Source organism: Camelina sativa, chromosome 9 (assembly GCF_030686135.1).
Source record: "Camelina sativa cultivar CO46 ecotype springtype chromosome 9, ASM3068613v1".
Classification (NCBI taxonomy): domain Eukaryota; kingdom Viridiplantae; phylum Streptophyta; class Magnoliopsida; order Brassicales; family Brassicaceae; genus Camelina; species Camelina sativa.
Genome location: NC_141888.1, coordinates 32,609,067 through 32,628,681, shown reverse-complemented (window position 1 = coordinate 32,628,681; position 19,615 = coordinate 32,609,067). Strand labels below are relative to the sequence as shown.

The window sequence follows — 19,615 nt, the reverse complement described above, 5'->3', positions numbered from 1 at the left end:
AACAAAGAACGACATAGAAATTCAGATAGATTGTTAAAATTTCTTTATATCATACTAAAATTTAACATCCACTAAATAAGATGGTGATCAATGGTTAAAAATTATAAATCCAATATAATATTTTATACATATATGTACCATTAAGTTCTTCTACTTGAGACTGACGTTAAAAAGTAAAACTTGAACCGAATTTTTCAAATCTGTACACTTGGCTCAAAAACTAGGGACCATTTGCTAAAAACCTGCCTGAAGTTAACATATTTATCAAAGCTTCAATCATCTTCAGATTAGTTAGCTGAGCTACTTGGATCAAATCCTCTATTTGTTTCTGTTACAGAGGCAGAGAAGACAGGTTCAAGACTCTCGTTTATGCTCTTTGTTTGTCTCTTTACCCTTTGTGTCCTCTGAGGAGTATCTTCACCATTTGCTTCTTCCTTTGCTTTCTGAGAAACTCTAGATTTCGGAGTTGAAGCAGCTTTCCTCTGCAAATCACCGCACATAACCATATCCTTTTAGTAATTATACTTGAGCCAAAACTAATCAAGGTAGCACCAAGACAAGCTCCCTAAGCAGACCAACTTATGTTTCATTTGCAACTAACTAGGCCTTGTATCGTGCATAGATCATGAACCTAAAGAAATGGATAGGGACTTGATAATGTGAAAGGCAAATGAAAGAGTGAGTTTGTAACATGCATACCTTCTTATTACCGGATTTTGTCTTTTCCGGCTCTTCCAAAGGTTCCTGTCTGTTATCTTGTCGTTCAGCATCTTCTAACTCTTCCAAAGTTGCATCTCCTTCAGCATCTATTCTGATACATTTTGTTGACTGTTTTTTCTTCTGCCTGTCCTTCACCTGGAAGACGTAATAAAGTTATGAGTGACAGAATTCTAGATTCCTGAAATATTAGATGTAATAAGAATAATGTCCCCCACCTGTGGTGGTAGATTTCTCAATTTCTGCTCCATTTTTGCTGCCTCGGCATCATCCATTAGCAGCGATACCACATCCGCATGTCCAAAAACATCATCACCCTGAACATGACCTCCTGTCATAACAAGCTGTTGAACTGTATTTTTCTGACTTGCCCTGTGCAGAATTTTCTCTTCCACCGTCTCCTTGCATATGAGCCGATATACAGTAACCTGTAAGAGGTTTTCAGATAAGAAAATGAGATCAGGCGACACAAAAAGTAATCCCATTGGTAGATGCTTTTTCACGTGCATGAACAGAGAATAAGCACTGACATCTTTTGTCTGACCAAGACGATGAGCTCTGTCCATAGCTTGTAAATCCAAGGTGGGATTCCAATCACTTTCATAGAAAATGACAGTGTCTGCAGCCGTCAAGTTGATACCAAGTCCTCCAGCTCTGGTGCTCAGCAAGAATACAAAAATATCGCTCCTGCAACCATGCATGGGTTACACTTGTGCACAGAAAGCCTCATAGGAAAATCAAAAGATAGGCTTGAGAAAGTTAAATCCTACCTACGCTGAAAATCCCTAACCATATCACGGCGATCCATAATGGTGGACGATCCATCAAGCCTGAGGTATTTGTACTTTCTATAGTTCATGTAATCCTGCATAAACATTAGATCGAAAATGTAAAGCAAAGGTCTAGATATCGATACTTGTGATACATAAAAGCACAAATTCATTTCTACAGTTAGGTCAAAGGCTTGCGTAAAGATATTACCTCAAGAATGTTCAGCATCTTTGTCATTTGTGCAAACAGAAGCACCCTGTGATTTCCAGCTCGAAGTCGCTTCAATAATATATCAAGTGTCTGTAGCTTCCCAGAATCCTACGATCCAATTTTGTGATTAGAAAAACGAGCTCATATTATAGCCACTGAATATAAAAGGAAGCTTCAACAGAAGAAGAAACTACCGTGAGCAACTTTGCTGGGTCAAAACTTTGCATTGGAGGGCAAGAACCAAATATTCTGTGCGTCAGTTGAAGCGCAGGCTGCACAACTGGAAGTTCTGAATCAAGTTCTTGGATTAAAGGATGTGGAAAGCTGTTCGGCTTCCTGGGTCCATTTGCTTCTGACGTTCGTGCAAAACCGATCAATAGTCTCTTAAGCCATGGTTGATGTAATTCTTCTGTAACTCTGTATGCAGAATTTCTGTCCGAGCAATGAATGGTTACCTGACACAAGCAAGTTCAAATAGAACATGGTTGAGAAGACTTGGTAAGGAACTACCAAGGTTATGTCAGCAACTTAACAATTCAAAGAAATCATACCGGTGGAGCTCTGGCTTTTGGGATATAAGTATATGCAGAATGTAGGAGTTTGATATTTGAAAGAAGCCTATCCTGATGAGAGGTCACTAGCGCTTCAAATGAAGGACGGGTAGGCCCTGTGCTTAATCTCCTTTTCTGAAAATTAGTTTCCACTTTTGATGGCATCAGCAACATTCTTGTGACAGCTTTGGTTTTAAATCTCTCGATGTTATCATCACTAAGATCATCATCCTTGGATTCCATAAGAGAGTTCACTAATTCATCCAAAAATTGCCGCTCCCATCTCAGTATAGAGAATAATAGCCTTTCCGCAATAGAACACAGAGCAAGATATCCAACTTCTGATGGTGATAGATCCATCAACCGAGAAAAGCCAAATGCTCCACTTCCACTAACCACTATATCAGCCCCATTATCAGGTGGGAATATTGACCTAAAAATATACTCAGGTGAATATATATTAAAATGCTTCAGAAAGGATTCTCTGGATATGCCACGCCCGACGGAAGAACAAAATGTTTCAGAATTTTGGAGCACCTCTTGGTGTAGTAGTTTAGGAATCTGAAAGAGAATGAAAATATTGAAACCAAAAGCAGGATTCAGTGAAAGACTAGAGGATATTCTTTACTTGATTTTTTATATATATATATTGAATTGCACCTTGTATATTATCGGATTTTGACCACCAGAATAATGTACATCCTCTAGCTCACCGAAGGGATGAGGTAAAAGAGAATTGGAAATCACTCCAAAGTAGAGATACGAAGTCCCTTCATTCCTTTCGAACAACTCTGGATGGTTGCAAACCTGACATCAGAAACACAAACATGAACTAGCATAAGCCATAGTCTTGTCAAACCTGATACCAGAAATGCTGGATGTCTTCTCATGTACGTTGTTTAAGAGGTAAATACACCTTCATATTGTATAATGTATGAGAAAGCAGGACAAGAGGCTAGACAAAAGCAGGGAAGTAAATCCGGCTAGACAAGAGAGCTTACCTTCCTTAGTTGAATGACAATATTCATTAGATTCAATACTTTCTTTTCATTAAATTGTCCACGGTTGCTATCAAACAACTCAGCCAGAGAAATTTTGTTCTTAATAGCCTGATAAAAAGCTTGTTGACGAGAACTGAGCTTGCAGTGAACTGTAACTTCCGTCTTTGTAGTTAGCTCAGAAACTACATCTTTTTTTACCCTTCGAAGCATGAAGGGCTTCAATATCGCATGCTGTTTGGGAAAAGAAACAAATTGTGAGTGACTAAACAACTTTAAATGGTAAAAATATGCATATGCAGTACAAATTTGAAGAATTCCTGGAGAACCAGGAATCATTATAACTGGATGTTTGGAATTAACAAACCCTTCTAACCGCAAAGGAAATGGCAGAAGATTGGCTGTTAGAAACAAGAAAAAACAAGAGCCCCAGGACTAGGAGTAACCATTGTTGGTTAACTAGGAAGCTTCTCGTTCATGACAGATGCATATACATGAATGTCGTTATATAAACATGATATGGTGTTTTCTTAAGGTCTCAAGACGGAATAATGCACTGGAAATGGAAAGTAAAGCAAAACCCTACTCAAGGAGCCTAGCATACTAAAAATAAGAGCAGACAGAAACTGAAAGAACTTGTCGTGTCCCCACAATAATGGTGCAATCAGAAAATGAAATCTCACCAGTCTGTTAAGCTGGTGCTCATTTAAAGTGCCTCCGTGTTCCGCATGATTCTCGATTCTGTTAATTAATTTGGATCATGTATCAGAAACAATTTCCTATATTATTTCACAACATACTTTTGTATGACAATAAAGCAGACTAATAGTACAAACCCTTTTGAGAACCACTCATTAAATTGATCATGGCTGTCAAACAGCATTGGCATGATGAAATGCAGCAGGGCCCATAACTCTGCCATGTTATTCTGAATTGGAGTACCAGTCAGAAGCAATCGGTTCCGACAGTTGAAACTAAGAAGGGTTTTCCATCTTATACTGTCAAAAAAAAAGAAAAAGGAAATGGAAATTGCATAAGAATTTAGCATCTCAAGTGATGTACAAGGAATTTCACAATTGTAACATTCCCATGCAAAAAAAAATTTAGAAAGTGATAAGAGAACCTGAGAGCACTAGCAAACCTAATTTAACTGACTCAAGGGAAACGTACGAACCTGGTAGAACTTTTGATTGCTTGGGCCTCATCTAGCACCATATATTGCCACTTCACCCGGCGAAAATACTTTTCATCAGTGATTAATAGCTGGTAGCTAGTAATTAATATATGAAAGCCAGCATCCCTGAAAAAAAGGGGGGGGGGGGGGGGAGTGAGAGAAACTTTAGAAAAGCGTAAAGATGATTCATTGATTGTGTGAAGCCTTTGAGAGAACCATCAGCTAAATAACGTGAATTCTCACAATAGAGATGGTTTCCTTTAGAGCGATAACATCTAATACTAGACATGGATGGTACAATACTAGCAGTACATATCACTTAATGACTAAAATCCTATGGCAAAGAGCCCTAGGACAGAAAGGTGATTCAAGTGGAAACAAACATTACACCTAATTACACGATATGCAAACAGGATTGAGATAGTCTACATGGAAAAGAAACAAACTTTGTCAGCCACCTCAAAAATATCATATAGCCGTTACCTTCGGTACATACGCTTGGGATTGATTTTCTTTCTTAAAATTGTTCGTTCTTGTAATCCTCCCCAATATGGAAGTGTTTTCAAGTCAGGACAGAAACGACTGATTTCATCAGCCCAATTGTTTAGAACAGAGGCGGGGGCAACAACCAGAAATGGACCCCAAATGTTCTTTTCCTGTGTGAGAAGACTAATGAGTTTTAACACGACCAAATCACTACAAAGATATAAGACCAACAACACTATTTACCTCAGCCAAATGTGCCAAGAACGCCATAGCTTGAATAGTCTTTCCCAAGCCCATTTCATCAGCAAGTATGCCATTCAAACCCTGGAGTATATCAAACAATAATCTTAGTGCAGACCCATACTGAAAGAGAATTCCTGAGGGAAAGACTTTCCTCCACTAAGTCCCACACAACAAAATAAAATATGTAAATAGAGGTTGAGAGAACCTGCTCATAACAATTGACTAGCCACTGAAGGCCTTTCATTTGGTATTCTTTAAGGGTTCCTTTAAATAACTCTGGAGTCTGAACTGTTGATGTAACAGGCATTGTAGATCTGCAGAGTAGGGAGATTAATTGGCTTGATAGACTAAAATCTCAAAGACAAAGTATGGAAATAACAAGAACGCAAACTCACGGGTTATGCAGATCTATATTGCTCGAGCCACAAACTGATATATCACTTGAAGGACCTTCCATTTCAGAAGTTTGCCGTAGCTTCATATATTCCGTGTCAAATGCATTTGTTATTTGCTTCTGCTTAGACACAGCATCTTGAGCAGCTCTCAAGACCTTTTCCTTTAGTTCAGCCTCTTCATGATCCTCCACCTCAGAAGGTCCTGACGCTGAAGTTTCTGGGAGCTCTTCGTCAATCAGATTTTCATCTCCTACTGGCAAGGCTTCAGAAGGATTTGAATCGGTTTTGTTTTGCATGAAGTGACTGTAAAGCTCAGTCTGTTTAATAAGAAAATTGAGACTTTGTTGCTGCCTTTTTGCCTCTCGAAGCTCTTGTTCACGTTTAAAGGCATCTGCAGCTTCCTTTTCTTGCTTTTTCCTCTCTTCTGCCTGTCAACATCGTCAAATTATTCCAAGTGCACCGTTCAAAAAAATGACATTAAAAAAATCCAAATCTACTATAGTCAAGTTTACTTTCTCAGGTCCTTATTTACGAGAAAGGGCATAGAAATCCGAGCAAAAGCATGTATGATTACAAAAAAGTTGGCAGCAGAATCTGCAACCCGATCTAGTTGGCAGCCTGAAAGTGTACTATAACGTCAAAGGAGAATAGATACTGTACCATCTGCTTGTCATATCGCTTCCAGAATAGCAGCATGTCTCTCGATATCTTCCTGGTGCGTATTGGTGCAGTCCTCGGGATTTTGTATGATCTAGCCACCTTCATTCTCACCTGTGAACTCAAAGTAACATCAAATGAGAGACTACTCGAAAATGAAATGCAAGAGAATAGCAGGTAAAGCAGGTAAAGCAGGTGAAGCAATAACATAAGAGCGGATTTCAATTACCTCTCTTTGGCAACCATCTGCAAACCTCTTAGCATCAATTGATTGTTTTCGATGAAAAGTAGTGAAAATTCTATGGTATTTTGGTATATCTCTTCTGACTATGTTGATCCAGACTTTTCTAAATTTGTCCCTTTCTGCCTTCTCAATGATTGCAGGATCATTCTTCGCCTTCAGCTTCTTTGGTAGACTTCGTTTGATAATCTGAAGAAATAATACATTAAACGATGTAGGAACAAACAAATAATGTTTGTCAGAGCCGTGAAGGATACAAAATTATGAATATTTTCATAAAAAATACTGTCACATGTTCCAAACCTCGTATGTATCCCCCTTCTCAAGAACCTTCACGTAATGGACCTGGAAAACACCACCCTCTGACAGAATTATCCGTGCAGTACTTCCACAAGCTCCTTCTGGAATGGCAGAATCCATTGCAGCTTCTGACACCTTGAGGCTAAAATTTGGGGTGGAGGTTGAAGACGATAGGGCCTTCACTCTAGCTTGAAGAGATTCATATTGAGGTCGAGGCTCACCCATTCCACTACGGCTTCTTACTCCAGACCTTTTATCACTAGCCATCAGTTCTGCTAATGATCTCAAATCCAAAGTTCCTTTCAAGTAAAATTCTTCCACATGAATATCTGTAAAGCTTGGTAAGTTCAATGATGCCACCAGATTGTCATAACTTGGGGGGATTTTGTAGATGACACCATCACCAATGTCCAAATACGAAGGTTCATATGCTATTCTGCAAAATTCAACGTGTCAATCTAGGAAACCCAACACAATTAGTTAACTAAGTAGACTACACAGGGTTACACAGAGTTTCTTTCAACATACTTGGGGGTAATATCACAATCGGGGTAGCTTCCTCGCCTTTGTGGGATCACGTCAGCTGCAATATTTGGAGAGGTGTCCATGTCATAGAATCTCCCATAGTGATCATTCCCTGGTTTCCTACCTCTGTAACTGCCTCCATTGCTTTTCAGCACCGGAACACCCATCAGATGCGTGGGAGTCCCTTGAGACTCCTTGGCCCTAGTTTTAAATTTCTGAACATGCTCCCCAAGCATTGATCGGTAGTGCTCCTCAGTAACATGTCGATTGTAGAGGTCATCATCATCATCCTCTGCATCATCAGCTTCTGTCCACCGCTTCCTCTTCTTGGAGCTCACATTCATTCCCGATTTAGACCCATTACTGTAGTTTGCCACTAGCCCACCTTTGACCATTACCAACCATATAGACACATCACACACACAGATAAAACGTCACTCAAACAATCAACAGTTGGTGGCAAAAAGTTAATTCCATAAAACAAATTAAAAAAGACTGTACCTTGAGTGCTTCTACTATCATCCTGGCTACTACTCCCATAATAATCAACTTCATCTTCAGGTTTCGGAATTCTGAACTTCCTCAACGGCTGCAAGAACCAGAAAATCCCATAGTTAAACAAAAGCCCACTTGTAGAAAAAAACAAGGAGAAGCTATACAATTGCAAGATACCCAATCACCATAACTACATTATTCATCACACTCACATGATCATCACCCAACAAATTACAACCCATGAAGAGGACACAGTAAGAAGGAAACACACAAAAAGAAAAAATAAAAAAATTGAGACCCAACAGACCTCGAGATCGAAGAGATTCGCGTAAGGCGAGTCCTTCGGTGGTCGTCTTGAAGGATCCATGAGAGACAGAAGAGAATGACACGGCGTTAAAATTTGGAGATTTTTAACCCTTAAAAGCTGCTGAGTAGTACGCAACTATTCGTCACGAGAAGAACAAAAGAAAGAGTTGGGTCTCGAAGAAGAACCCTAATCCAGTTTGATAGACGAAGAGATGGAGAAAGGTTAAAGAAGAACATGCGCAAGTTAGTGGACACAGGCGGTACGGGAAGAAGTCCAGACTACTAACATACGCCATACAAATGAAAGCTTCTTACCGTGCGCTCCTCCACAAAAAATCATTTTTTAATTATTTTTTTCTTAACCCCTCCGGTACCGGCCGATCCGATAACGACGGTTAAGTATCGTTTCGAAGAAACAAATAACTTGTGGGGGAAAAAGAGAAAATATAAGAAGTTCAAGGGGCGAATGTAGAAATATTGAAAGTTCTTATTCGAGAAAACCCTAATTTTAGATTTGCCTCATCGTCTCTGGGAACTTTCATCTCTGCCGTCTTAAGAAGATAATTCCAGTGAGAGAAGCGGCGGAGATTGAGAAGATTTTTGCGACGATGGAGGAAAGCAAAAAGAACTATGACCTAACACCGCTAGTAGCGCCTAACCTCGACAGACACTTGGTGTTTCCTATACTCGAGTTCCTTCAAGAGCATCAGCTTTACCCTGAGGAGCAGATCCTCAAGTTTAAGATCGAGCTTTTGAGCAAGACGAACATGGTTGATTACGCTATGGATATTCACAAGAGTCTCTACCATAGTGAAGATGCTCCTCAAGGTATTCCTCTCTTCAAAATATCTGTGAATTTGCGTTTTTTTGTTTTGTTTGATTAATGATGAATGTGGGAATTTTTGTGGTGGTAGATATGGTGGAGAGAAGAGCAGAGGTCGTGGCCAGGCTCAAATCTTTGGAGGAGGCAGCTGCACCGCTTGTGTCTTTTCTTTTGAACCCTAGTGCTGTGCAGGAGCTAAGAGCTGACAAGCAGTACAATCTCCAGATGCTCAAGGAACGCTACCAGGTTGTGTGATTTGGATGATAAAGTTGTCTAATTCCGTAAAATGGTATCCAGATTTGCATTTGTTTTGGTATTGAGGATCGCTAATCTTAGATGGCATGTTGTCTTATCAGATTGGTCCAGACCAGATTGAGGCTCTGTATCAATACGCCAAGTTTCAGTTTGAGTGTGGGAACTATTCTGGTGCTGCTGATTATCTTTACCAGTACAGAACCCTTTGCTCTAACCTTGAGAGAAGTTTGAGTGCCTTGTGGGGAAAGCTCGCATCTGAGATATTGATGCAAAACTGGGATATTGCTCTTGAAGAGCTTAACCGTCTCAAAGAGATTATTGACTCAAAGGTTTGCATTTTAAACTTCTTCTAGCTTGTGACCTTTGAAATCACTTTAGACGTGAGTATATATGCTCACTAGCATTTTGTTTTCAGAGTTTTGCATCACCATTAAACCAAGTGCAGAACAGGATTTGGTTGATGCATTGGGGTCTCTACATCTTTTTTAACCATGATAATGGAAGGACACAGATCATTGATCTTTTTAACCAAGACAAGTAAGTTTAAACCTCTATGTTATCTGCATGTCTTGTTTATATACCTTGCATCCCCCTCTATTTCCTTACCTTTTAAGCGCGATCCAGATGCGGTGAATTATGCATAGGCGGTATTTGTGTGTGAAACAATGTTTAGAGTTAAATTCAGTCCTAATGTGCTCACAAGTGATTAGTAGTCACTAATTGGAGAGTCTTCGCTTTCTTTTTTTTATCCAGACCTCTTCTTAGGATTATGCTTTGTGTATGGGCATTTGCTGAGTATTAAATCACTTTGTTTTCCATGCTGCAGTACTCTATACTAATTTGATCTGCTTTTTCAGGTACCTGAATGCCATACAAACTAGTGCTCCACACTTGCTGCGTTACTTGGCAACTGCTTTCATTGTCAACAAAAGGAGAAGACCTCAACTGAAAGAATTCATTAAGGTCATTCAGCAAGAGCACTACTCCTACAAAGATCCTATTATCGAGTTCCTGGCATGTGTGTTTGTCAATTATGACTTTGATGGTGCTCAAAAGAAGATGAAAGAGTGTGAAGAGGTAACTCATCTCACATGTATATCTATTTTTGTTGGTGCAGAACTGTACAATCAATATTAACATTTTAATATGATGTAGGTCATTGTGAATGATCCATTCCTTGGCAAGCGAGTTGAGGATGGGAACTTTTCAACCGTGCCACTAAGAGATGAGTTTCTTGAAAATGCTCGTTTATTTATCTTTGAAACCTATTGCAAAATTCATCAAAGGATTGACATGGGGTAAGTTCTCACATTCGGTTAATTGTTTATGTTTCCATATTTTGAAACATTTTCTCTATTCCTTATCGTTCTTCATGCATCAAAATTTTATGCCATATCCAGCTACTTAAGTTAAGAGGAACGGTTACGGTCTTGTGGTTTTAGATTTGTATTCATATCGAGTCTGTTATGTCCTTGTCAGGGTGCTCGCTGAAAAGTTGAATCTGAACTATGAGGAGGCCGAGAGATGGATTGTGAACCTAATCCGCACCTCAAAGCTTGATGCCAAGATTGATTCCGAGTCAGGAACTGTAATCATGGAGCCTACTCAGCCCAACGTGTAAGAAGATACAGATTTACACTTAAATCTATTACATCATTCTTATCCTAATCCTGCGAGTCTGAAATTTCTACTATCTAATCTCGTTTCCACTTTATGCAGGCATGAGCAGTTGATAAACCACACCAAAGGCTTATCAGGACGGACTTACAAGTTAGTGAATCAGCTCTTGGAACACACACAGGCGCAAGCTGCTCGCTAATCAAAATTTTGCTGTGGAAACCTTTCCTTGATACAACCTAGCTTTGCTTAACTGGAATCAATTTCCTTTTTTATTGCTCTGAATTCACCTTTTACTTTGAAAAAGTTTATGATGGAGTTGTTTCTATTTGAAAATATTGGATCCACACGGTGGAAAATTTGCCAACCAATGAGCCCTTCCTTTAACCTTTTGAAGAGTGATTCCAATCAAAGCTTTTGAAAGTTTTTGTCTCGTGATGAAGCCAACATAAGTTTATCAAAGCTTTTAAAAGTTTTTGTCTCGTGATAAGTGATGGCACAAGTCTCTGCCTTACATTGAGAATATCTGTTTCGCTTAAAGAGCAAGGATTGTGTCAAAAATAAAAATATGAAAAAACATAACTTCAGATTATGTCAATTCGCTTAAGAGTATAGACAAATGTCGCAAACCATAGGCTCATAGCATATGTCAACACAAGTAAGAAAATCAAAACTTTAGATTATGACATTGGTAAGAAGAACATGTCACAACTCACAAACAAGTATATCAACTCGTAAAAGTATAAAATTACACCCGGAATCCAGCACACCAGAGTCATTAAAAGAGAAAAGATCTCCATTTTTTTTTTAATCTAACCTATGAGAAGTCCTTTCAGTATGCAGGACTAGCGGATGGTTTCAATTTTTTTGGAGGTGGGTTTCCTCCAGAGAGCACCACATATGAATAGAAACACAACATGCAAGCGCTGCAGTGAAAAAGACATGAACACACGGTTACATGAATCCACTAAAGATCATCAGTCTGTTGTAGATCACAAAAAGTATTTTTTACCTGACGACAGCAAAAAGCCCGGCCGGAACCAGCTTCTTAGTCTGCAAAAGTACAACATTAAACAGGTGAATTCAAGCAAGCAAAAATAAACAATCAGCAAGATCACAAAGATGATAAAATACCATAGAATAAGCTGTGAAGTTCTTCCAGAAGACGACAGCTGACAGCACTGCAATATAAGGGTTTGGAAAAATGAGTAAACACAAAAGCATTTATGGATAAACAGAAACATTTTGATAGACATTCATGTGCTACTGATTCACAGATAACCACTTCTAGGATTACACAGTATAATTATATGGCTTTTCATATATCCACTTATCAAGTGTAAGTTATCAGTAATTACTTGATGAAATGGAATTACAGATAGACCGGCTAAATGTTTCTGTAGAGTGTAGACAGTAAAATGAAGATTATTACCTGCTTGTCCTAGTATATAAGGAAAACTAGATTTTCCCTGTCGCCAAATCTTTAAGCTCAATGTACTAAGGGCTAGAAGGCCACCACCATAGAGGACACCAGTAGTTAAACTTGTAAGATTTCGTGAAAACGCAAACCCAAGAAGCCCTCCACTTATAACGAGACCACCTAATGAAGCAGAATTAACACAAACTGAGTTACCCTGAAAATACATACTCTCATATGGGAAATGATAGACTTGAAAAGTTAATAGACAAAACTTTAAAAAAGCAGCTCAGTAATGCTAAGATTTGAAACTAAGTTTGTGGGGCACAAGGTAGTACCATAAGGAATGCCAAAACAGAAGTCGTGGATCTTTGCTGCTCGAATTGGTTGTGCAGCAACATGTTCCTCTACTGGCTCTGTGATAACATCTTTACTGGTAGCAGTTTCATCCACTGTAGAAAAAGGTGTCGACGTTTTCTCAACAATAGGCTTTGAAACCTCAGCTGCATAGCTAAGAGACGCTGGTGTTTCTGAGCTATTCCCATCAACGCTTCTAACTACAAAAGACTGCACCATTCTAAAGCGAATTAGCCACTAGTGTTGACATCATCAGTTCCAGATGATTCTTAGCACATAGAGAGACAACAAAAAAAAACTGGATATGATTGTTTCAAGCTATTCCCAACACTCAAATCATATAACATTCCCAACCAATCTAGCCAAAGAAGAGCAAAGAAACTACTGTCGAGTACAGCCAAAATCAAATCAAAGTTCATATTTTTATTACAGTAATCAGGAAAGTAAAACAAATAGAGAGTATTGGGCATTAACGTAACCAAATCGAGATGAGAAAAAGATAAGTCTTTTTCGCGATATCTAAAAGTTTACCTGGGGACGAAACGATCGGCTCTGGAAATGAAATTGGCGATTGGTGGATGAGAAACAAGCGAGCTGTGAGATTTGTGTAGCCATCGTTGAGATCTGAGACTGATAAAATTGAAGTGAAAAGTCAAAGGGGAAAGATATGGAGACTCGAATTTGAAGGAATGGAGCGTGGTCAGCACAAGAGAGAGATGGAGTGGTTTGATTTTTGTTTATGATCCAGCCGGCGTTAAGGACTCACTCTCTTCCTGAGAAGAAGACGATGCTCATCGGACAATCCTGACCGTCCGTTCGTTGGATTTTGAAGTTGTTGAGTCAAAAATGTTGGCAAGACTTACGCGCATATGATAATTTCGGTTTAGTTGGTTTGACTATTGGGAGATGAAGAACCGAATCCATTTTAACTCACTTTCCGGTTTCAGTTGGTTTAAGCTTCGATTTCTTTTACGTGGGCTCAGATTTGTCTCAGGTTCTTTGTTGGGCTTCGTTTTAGGCCCATTATTATTAGTTGTAAACTTGTAATAGACGTCGCGTATATATTGGAAAGAAAAAAAGGAAAGACTTGTCCGCAGCGCACATACAACAAATCGTACGGTGGGAGGAGAGGACGAGTCTCGTCGACAATATGAAAGTCTTCTTTTCCGGTACATACATCATCATCAAGCACACTGACTTAACGACCACGTAGCAGTAGTAACCACAATTTACAACAAAACTTAATTAAAGACAGAGCCGGCGCCAAAGCTTTATTTTCTATTTGACCGTTAGGATTTACATACGAACCACTAAACCAAAAATGAGGAAGAATTATTAGGTACACCGTACACACATAAAGCAAAAGGATGTGTATTTGCGATAATATATATATCTGTTTTTTTGGGTGTGTCATGCATTTTAGTAAAATTTCGACAATGAATTCCTAGATTAAAATTTGTATGGCTAAATCTTTACGTGGATAATATTTTGTTTGGGTACGTATTCATATAAAGGAATGCTGTTTTCAACTTTACATTTTCTCAGAGTGTTTCGGAGATCGAACGTGTAGATTAAAATGACTTCATGTGTGTGACGTGTTTCGGGGATCGAAAGTGTAGATGGCTCCAACAACCATTGTGAACACAAGTAATGTCTTCGGATCTAAAAACGTATTAATGGTCCACGATTGTTCGTATGATCAACGGCTTAAATTACACTGATGATCCAATATATTACCCAAAAAAATCATTTAAATTTGAGTATTACTTAGCATAGATACAAAAAAGAAAACGAATATTTTTGTTTGGGCGATTTTTCCCATTAAAAACACTAGTCTCTCGAGCTAGTTTTTTTCTTTTTCTTTTGATAACGGAAAGCTACTTGTGTAGAAAAACTCATATTGTTAAAGACTTTTCAAAGCGTAGATTTTGACTTGACGACTTAATTTGGTTTCATTCATTGACTGACTTGAACCCCAGGCTTCGTCAGTTCGCCCTATAAATTAGGCGGTAAATGGTACGATTTTAAACATATAAAATTTCACAGTATCATAGAAAAATAATGAAAATGTCTGAATCAAGGATCTTTGCCTCACCACCAATGTTGATGATTCTTCTCAGCCTTGTAATAGCGTCCTTCTTCAGCACCACAGGTTCAATCATCTTTTAATTAAGCTACTAGCTCTAACTTGAAAGAGAAACTGATTCAATTTATTTTTACTAATGATTCTTATTTTGGATAATGAAGCTGGACAAATCGGAGTATGCTACGGTATGCTAGGTGAACCCAGGCCAAGTCCATCGGAAGTTGTGGCTCTTTACAAGAGACAGAACATCCAGAGGATGCGTATCTACGGGCCTGACCAAGCCACTCTTGAGGCTCTCCGTGGCTCTAACATCGAGCTCATCCTCGATCTTCCCACTTCACAACTTGCAGATATGGGCAACCAAGCGAATGCCGACAAGTGGGTCCAAGAAAATGTTCAGCGCTACATTGACAGTGTCAAATTCCGGTACATCAACGTCGGAAATGAGGTAAAACCCCCATATGGGGGACTTCTCTTACCAGCAATGCAGAACATCGAGAAAGCACTTTCTGAAGCAGGGATTGGAGTCAAGGTCTCAACGTCTATAGCCGCCGACACCACAGAAGACACGACTCCTCCGTCTCGTGGAAGGTTCAAGGATGAGTATAACTTTCTTAAACCAGTGATAGATTTCTTGGCGAGCAAGCAATCTCCCCTGCTCGCGAATATTTACCCTTACATCGCCTACATAAGTGACAAGGACAACATCCATCTAGACTTCGCTTTGTTCACCTCCCAGTCTACTGTGTTCACTGATGAAGGAAACAATTTGCCATACCAAAACCTCTTCGACGCAAGTCTAGACTCTGTTTATGCGGCATTGGAGAAATCCGGAGCCGGATCGATGGAAGTCGTGGTTTCTGAGAGCGGTTGGCCCACGGAGGGAGGATTCGAAGCCAGTGTCGAAAACGCGAAAACTTATGTTAACAATTTGATACAACATGTGAAGAATGGAACACCGAAAAGGCCAGGTAAAGCTATAGAGACTTATATATTCGCTATGTTTGACGAGAATCAGAAGGATGGTGACTATGAGAAGTTTTGGGGACTGTATCATCCGGATCAACAGCCTAAGTATGAAGTTAGTTTCAACTAATCCTTGCAAATACTTGTTGAAGAAGAAAGGGGGTCACCGGGTCAGAGACTTGTGGGCTCTTTTTTTTTTTTTTTGTAAGGGTAAGCTTCTTGTAATAATAAGGAATAATGAGCCATGACTATGTTTTTTATTCGATCGTTTTAAAACATACAATACGAAATTGATGAAGTCAATATGAGATTTGTTGGTTCATCATCGTAAGAAAGTTTTTATAACTGAAATTTTTTGGATATCCTGATAATGTACTTTTAAGTTTTAACCATCGAAATACATTATCTGAACCAAACATGTATTTAGTGTTGTGCTTATATCTAATAACAATTCTGATAATTTAAATCCGGAACTGATAGGGACCGACACATATGCATGAACATAGCCATCAAGTCCATCACCAACACTATACTAAAGAAAAGCCATCATCACCAACATTATACCCAAAACAATAAAATCCATCACCATTGGTTTATTTTTGTCGTCCAACATTATAAATATAAACCAACTAAATCGAAATTATCATATGCGCGTAATTGGACGATAAAACAAAAAAAAAAACATTATAATGTTGGCAAGACGCTAGACTTACGCGCATATGATAATTTCGATTTAGTTGGTTTATGCTTCGATTTTCGTTTAGCTTTCACGTGGCCTCAGATTTGTCTCAGGATCTTTGTTGGGCTCAATTCGTTTGAGGCCCATTATTATTAGTTGTAAATGTGTAAAAGACCTCGCGTAAATATCGGAGAGAAAAAAAGGAAAGACTTGTCCGCATCCACCGCACATGGCCACATGCAACAAATCGTACGGTGCAACGACTCAGGAGTCAAGACTGAAAGTCTTCTTTTCCGGTACTATATCATTAAGCACACTGCCCCTTAACGACCACGTAGCAATAAACACAATGAACAACAAAGCTTAATTAAAGAAGAACCCATAAGTTTTATATGATGTGATTTGTTTTTTTTTTCTTACCAAGAGTTGACGCTCATGCGTTATTCTTTACAATTTTCATGCGTTACGTTCAATTCAGATACGTTATTTAACTGTATCCTTAGTTCAAATTATTATTTTTTAAATTAACTTAGGTTATATTCAATTCTCTTATATTAGACAACCCTAATTCCTACTTTATATATAAAACTTAAAACCCGAAACCCTAATGAATTCAAGTCGTTTCGTCCCTATAGGCCTATTCCTTAGTTGATTTCAATCGTTGCCTGCCTTTTCCTATGTATTCCCTACCGGCTTTCAACTATTTTGAACACTAATAAAACTCCACGCGTTGCTTGACTTGCAAGTTGCACCAAGTGGACTTACGAAGAGACAAATGTCTCTCTTTCAGTCTCGTATGTGTAGATACCGTATCTGATATCATTATATTAGTTATTAAGATATACCAACACGTATTTTCCTTATTGCTTATCCGGTATATTGTACATATTGCCCATTTGAGTATATATGTGCATGTGTTAGGAATCTTAGGATATATAAACGTATATAATAGCAATTAACTATTTCGACTTCTCTTAATTCCCTTATAAGGTAAAATCTCTCTCTAACCTAAACCATGGATCTCCATTTCTTGGTGTTGTTACCACTCTTCTCTTCAGTCTATTCTTCGTCAGTACATATACCGCAGGTCTGCTTATAGCTAGCTAGGGAATATAACATATTAACATATATATGATTTTAATTTACTATATCACTATCTGCTTGAGCTTTATGAGACTATTCTTCTAATAATTATATATCCGAAGATTGATAAAATATTAATCTTACTCACCTTCGAAAGGTTCGTTTAAAGGAGAAGTTAAGGTGCTACCAATCATACGTTTCTTGGTAAACAAGAAATCTCCTTTACGCTTAAACCTCTACGCTTCACTATCGCATATATAGTATACCATATTCATATTAATTGGAGTATGATATATCTAAATCTGAGTTTGATGAACCAGAATTCACATCCAGAATTTTGTTTCTAAACCAATAGTTTTTATATTAAACCTAAAAATCCTATAAATTTTAGGTTTCGAGTATCCTGATAATGTACCGCGCGGTCTTACCCATTGAAATACATTACGTAACTAATGTTATGCTTATACCTAACAATTTTGATAATTTAAATCGGAAACTGATAGGGTCCGACTTACATATGCATGAGCATAGCCATCAAGCCATCACCAACACTATACCAAAGAAAAGTCGTTACCATTGATTTATTTTTGTCGGTGTCTATTTTTGTCATCCAACTGAACTCGACACCGAGAATTTTCTTTGGCTGTTTAGTATTACTACACAACACAACACACGTCCTTTCATGATTGTGATCTTAGGTGTATAGTCCCAAACTCAATTTTGTGGTCTGAGTTTTATACTAATTTAACCACTTATATTTTTTATATTGATTTTCTAGGCAACTGTGATCTAGTTGGTATTGAGAATACATTGTATGATGTATCTCACACATGCAGAATAATAATTTTTTAGACGATGAAGCAATTATGTATATAAGTATATTCGCTTCAACTGTTGGGTTATAAACGGTTTAAGAAACCAGTGTTATACTGTAATCATATATATACTTGAAACCAGTGTCAAAAGAAAACTGTGTATCAATCTTGATGTAGCAAGAAATTTTTCGGTCAAATTTTAGGCTTATAGCCACTAATTTTTTTAATGGCCAATCCATTATATTTTCTACCATATATATTTCTTGTATAATGATGGCAAATCCATTATAGTTTCTACAATATTATATAATTATAATGAGAATTGGCTATGCATTTTAAATTTATTAATCTGTCGCAAATTTTATTGTAGGAAGACCAGTGATGAAACCCATTGTTGTGAACACAATCTTTGTTAGAATGTCTAGACAGAACGTACACATAGAAATTTCGTATTTTTACCCTTTTTATCATAATAATGTCTCAATTAACTTTAGGTTTTACAATTTAGCAATTGATTAAAAGTGTCATTGATGGCTTCGATATAATTAGGATCTCCATCAGAAGTTAGAAGGGATGTAAAGTAATTTTAACTTTACAAAAAAACTAACAATGTAAACACTGCTATTATTACCAATATACAATAAACTTATGATTTCATAATTTTCATTATATTAAATTAATTGGTTTTAGTTTGGAAGTGTATGAAATTTAGTATGATATCATTTTGATTCAAGTATACATTGTTGATTCTATAGTAAATGCAAGTCATCGCAGGTGAAAAGAATATAAGTAAAAATGTAAGTGATCTAACCATAATTGATGATGGCCAGTTGGTCTAATGACGTAACGATACAATTTCAATGGTCCACGATCGACGTGTGATTAACGGCTTGTACCATATATGATTCCAAAACGAGAGTCCTCATCGCATTTAATCTTAAGACTTTATTGAGGTGTGTAGGGGAGGGGTATCAACTATTCTAAAAATTTGCGATGTCTAAACTATTAATGGATGGTTTTTTTTTTTTTGGGTGCAAACTATTAATGGATGATTAACAGAAATTCTTAAACCGTATTTGGTCTGAAAGATTAGTGATTCATAATTTCGATACCTTAAGATAGTTTGAGTTGAACAGGCGGCCTATTTGTTAAAAGTTAAGTTAATACACTAGTATTCATTGGAGGATTTTCAAAAATAACATTTTTTCTATGTCATTTTTCAAAAATATCCTTTCATGGTGTCTATTTTCAAAATACGCATTTTTAATATATAAAATGACAAAATTATAAACCCTAAATCTCAAATACTAAACGTTATCCCTTAAAAACTATACCCTAAATGTAAATTGGGAACCCAAACCTAAAACACAAATTCTAAAAATTAATTTAACATAGGGTAATTGTGTAAAAAATGGTAAAAATGAAAATGTTCAAAAAATAGGGCATTG

The 19,615-nt window shown here is 37.7% G+C and overlaps 4 protein-coding genes across 4 annotated transcripts; 2 read left to right on the top strand and 2 right to left on the bottom strand.

Moving 5' to 3' along the window:
• Nucleotides 1-76: 76 nt before the first annotated feature.
• Nucleotides 77-8,441, bottom strand: LOC104712400 (chromatin-remodeling ATPase INO80-like). The gene is made up of 23 exons (XM_087467300.1): nucleotides 8,071-8,441; nucleotides 7,770-7,857; nucleotides 7,272-7,653; nucleotides 6,747-7,179; nucleotides 6,432-6,632; nucleotides 6,206-6,316; nucleotides 5,546-5,973; nucleotides 5,356-5,464; nucleotides 5,151-5,231; nucleotides 4,905-5,077; nucleotides 4,422-4,547; nucleotides 4,084-4,245; nucleotides 3,931-3,988; nucleotides 3,251-3,481; nucleotides 2,910-3,056; nucleotides 2,250-2,810; nucleotides 1,893-2,153; nucleotides 1,699-1,806; nucleotides 1,488-1,582; nucleotides 1,248-1,404; nucleotides 936-1,145; nucleotides 700-855; nucleotides 77-482 (listed from the first exon to the last, which is right to left on the bottom strand). Exons 1-23 carry the CDS (start codon nucleotides 8,128-8,130, stop codon nucleotides 288-290), a joined length of 4,533 nt encoding a protein of 1,510 aa, XP_087323426.1. The 5' UTR covers nucleotides 8,131-8,441; the 3' UTR covers nucleotides 77-287.
• Nucleotides 8,410-11,135, top strand: LOC104712399 (eukaryotic translation initiation factor 3 subunit E). Its single transcript, XM_010429296.2, has 8 exons — nucleotides 8,410-8,897; nucleotides 8,984-9,138; nucleotides 9,249-9,476; nucleotides 9,563-9,684; nucleotides 10,005-10,224; nucleotides 10,303-10,445; nucleotides 10,627-10,764; nucleotides 10,867-11,135. Exons 1-8 carry the CDS (start codon nucleotides 8,678-8,680, stop codon nucleotides 10,964-10,966), a joined length of 1,326 nt encoding a protein of 441 aa, XP_010427598.1. The 5' UTR covers nucleotides 8,410-8,677; the 3' UTR covers nucleotides 10,967-11,135.
• A 288-nt stretch (nucleotides 11,136-11,423) lies between these two features.
• Nucleotides 11,424-13,405, bottom strand: LOC104712398 (protein FATTY ACID EXPORT 1, chloroplastic). Its single transcript, XM_010429295.3, has 6 exons — nucleotides 13,070-13,405; nucleotides 12,520-12,748; nucleotides 12,197-12,364; nucleotides 11,899-11,945; nucleotides 11,777-11,817; nucleotides 11,424-11,690 (listed from the first exon to the last, which is right to left on the bottom strand). The coding sequence occupies exons 1-6, from the start codon at nucleotides 13,151-13,153 to the stop codon at nucleotides 11,597-11,599; spliced, it is 663 nt and encodes a 220-aa protein (XP_010427597.1). The 5' UTR covers nucleotides 13,154-13,405; the 3' UTR covers nucleotides 11,424-11,596.
• A 1,149-nt stretch (nucleotides 13,406-14,554) lies between these two features.
• Nucleotides 14,555-15,850, top strand: LOC104712396 (glucan endo-1,3-beta-glucosidase, acidic isoform-like). Its single transcript, XM_087467302.1, has 2 exons — nucleotides 14,555-14,690; nucleotides 14,786-15,850. The coding sequence occupies exons 1-2, from the start codon at nucleotides 14,600-14,602 to the stop codon at nucleotides 15,718-15,720; spliced, it is 1,026 nt and encodes a 341-aa protein (XP_087323428.1). The 5' UTR covers nucleotides 14,555-14,599; the 3' UTR covers nucleotides 15,721-15,850.
• The last annotated feature ends 3,765 nt before the right edge of the window (nucleotides 15,851-19,615 follow it).

Coding starts and splice junctions, on each gene's coding strand:
- LOC104712399 (XM_010429296.2), top strand. CDS start 8,678: ATGGAGGAAAGCAAAAAGAACTATGACCTAACACCGCTAGTAGCGCCT. Junction 9,477..9,562: donor AAGAGATTATTGACTCAAAG/GTTTGCATTTTA, acceptor TTTTGTTTTCAG/AGTTTTGCATCACCATTAAA. Junction 10,225..10,302: donor AGATGAAAGAGTGTGAAGAG/GTAACTCATCTC, acceptor AATATGATGTAG/GTCATTGTGAATGATCCATT.
- LOC104712400 (XM_087467300.1), bottom strand. CDS start 8,130: ATGGATCCTTCAAGACGACCACCGAAGGACTCGCCTTACGCGAATCTC. Junction 5,465..5,545: donor AATATAGATCTGCATAACCC/GTGAGTTTGCGT, acceptor CCTACTCTGCAG/ATCTACAATGCCTGTTACAT. Junction 5,232..5,355: donor TAGTCAATTGTTATGAGCAG/GTTCTCTCAACC, acceptor GATATACTCCAG/GGTTTGAATGGCATACTTGC.
- LOC104712398 (XM_010429295.3), bottom strand. CDS start 13,153: ATGGCTACACAAATCTCACAGCTCGCTTGTTTCTCATCCACCAATCGC. Junction 12,749..13,069: donor GCCGATCGTTTCGTCCCCAG/GTAAACTTTTAG, acceptor AGAATGGTGCAG/TCTTTTGTAGTTAGAAGCGT. Junction 12,365..12,519: donor CTGTTTTGGCATTCCTTATG/GTACTACCTTGT, acceptor CTGCTTCATTAG/GTGGTCTCGTTATAAGTGGA.
- LOC104712396 (XM_087467302.1), top strand. CDS start 14,600: ATGAAAATGTCTGAATCAAGGATCTTTGCCTCACCACCAATGTTGATG. Junction 14,691..14,785: donor GTCCTTCTTCAGCACCACAG/GTTCAATCATCT, acceptor TGGATAATGAAG/CTGGACAAATCGGAGTATGC.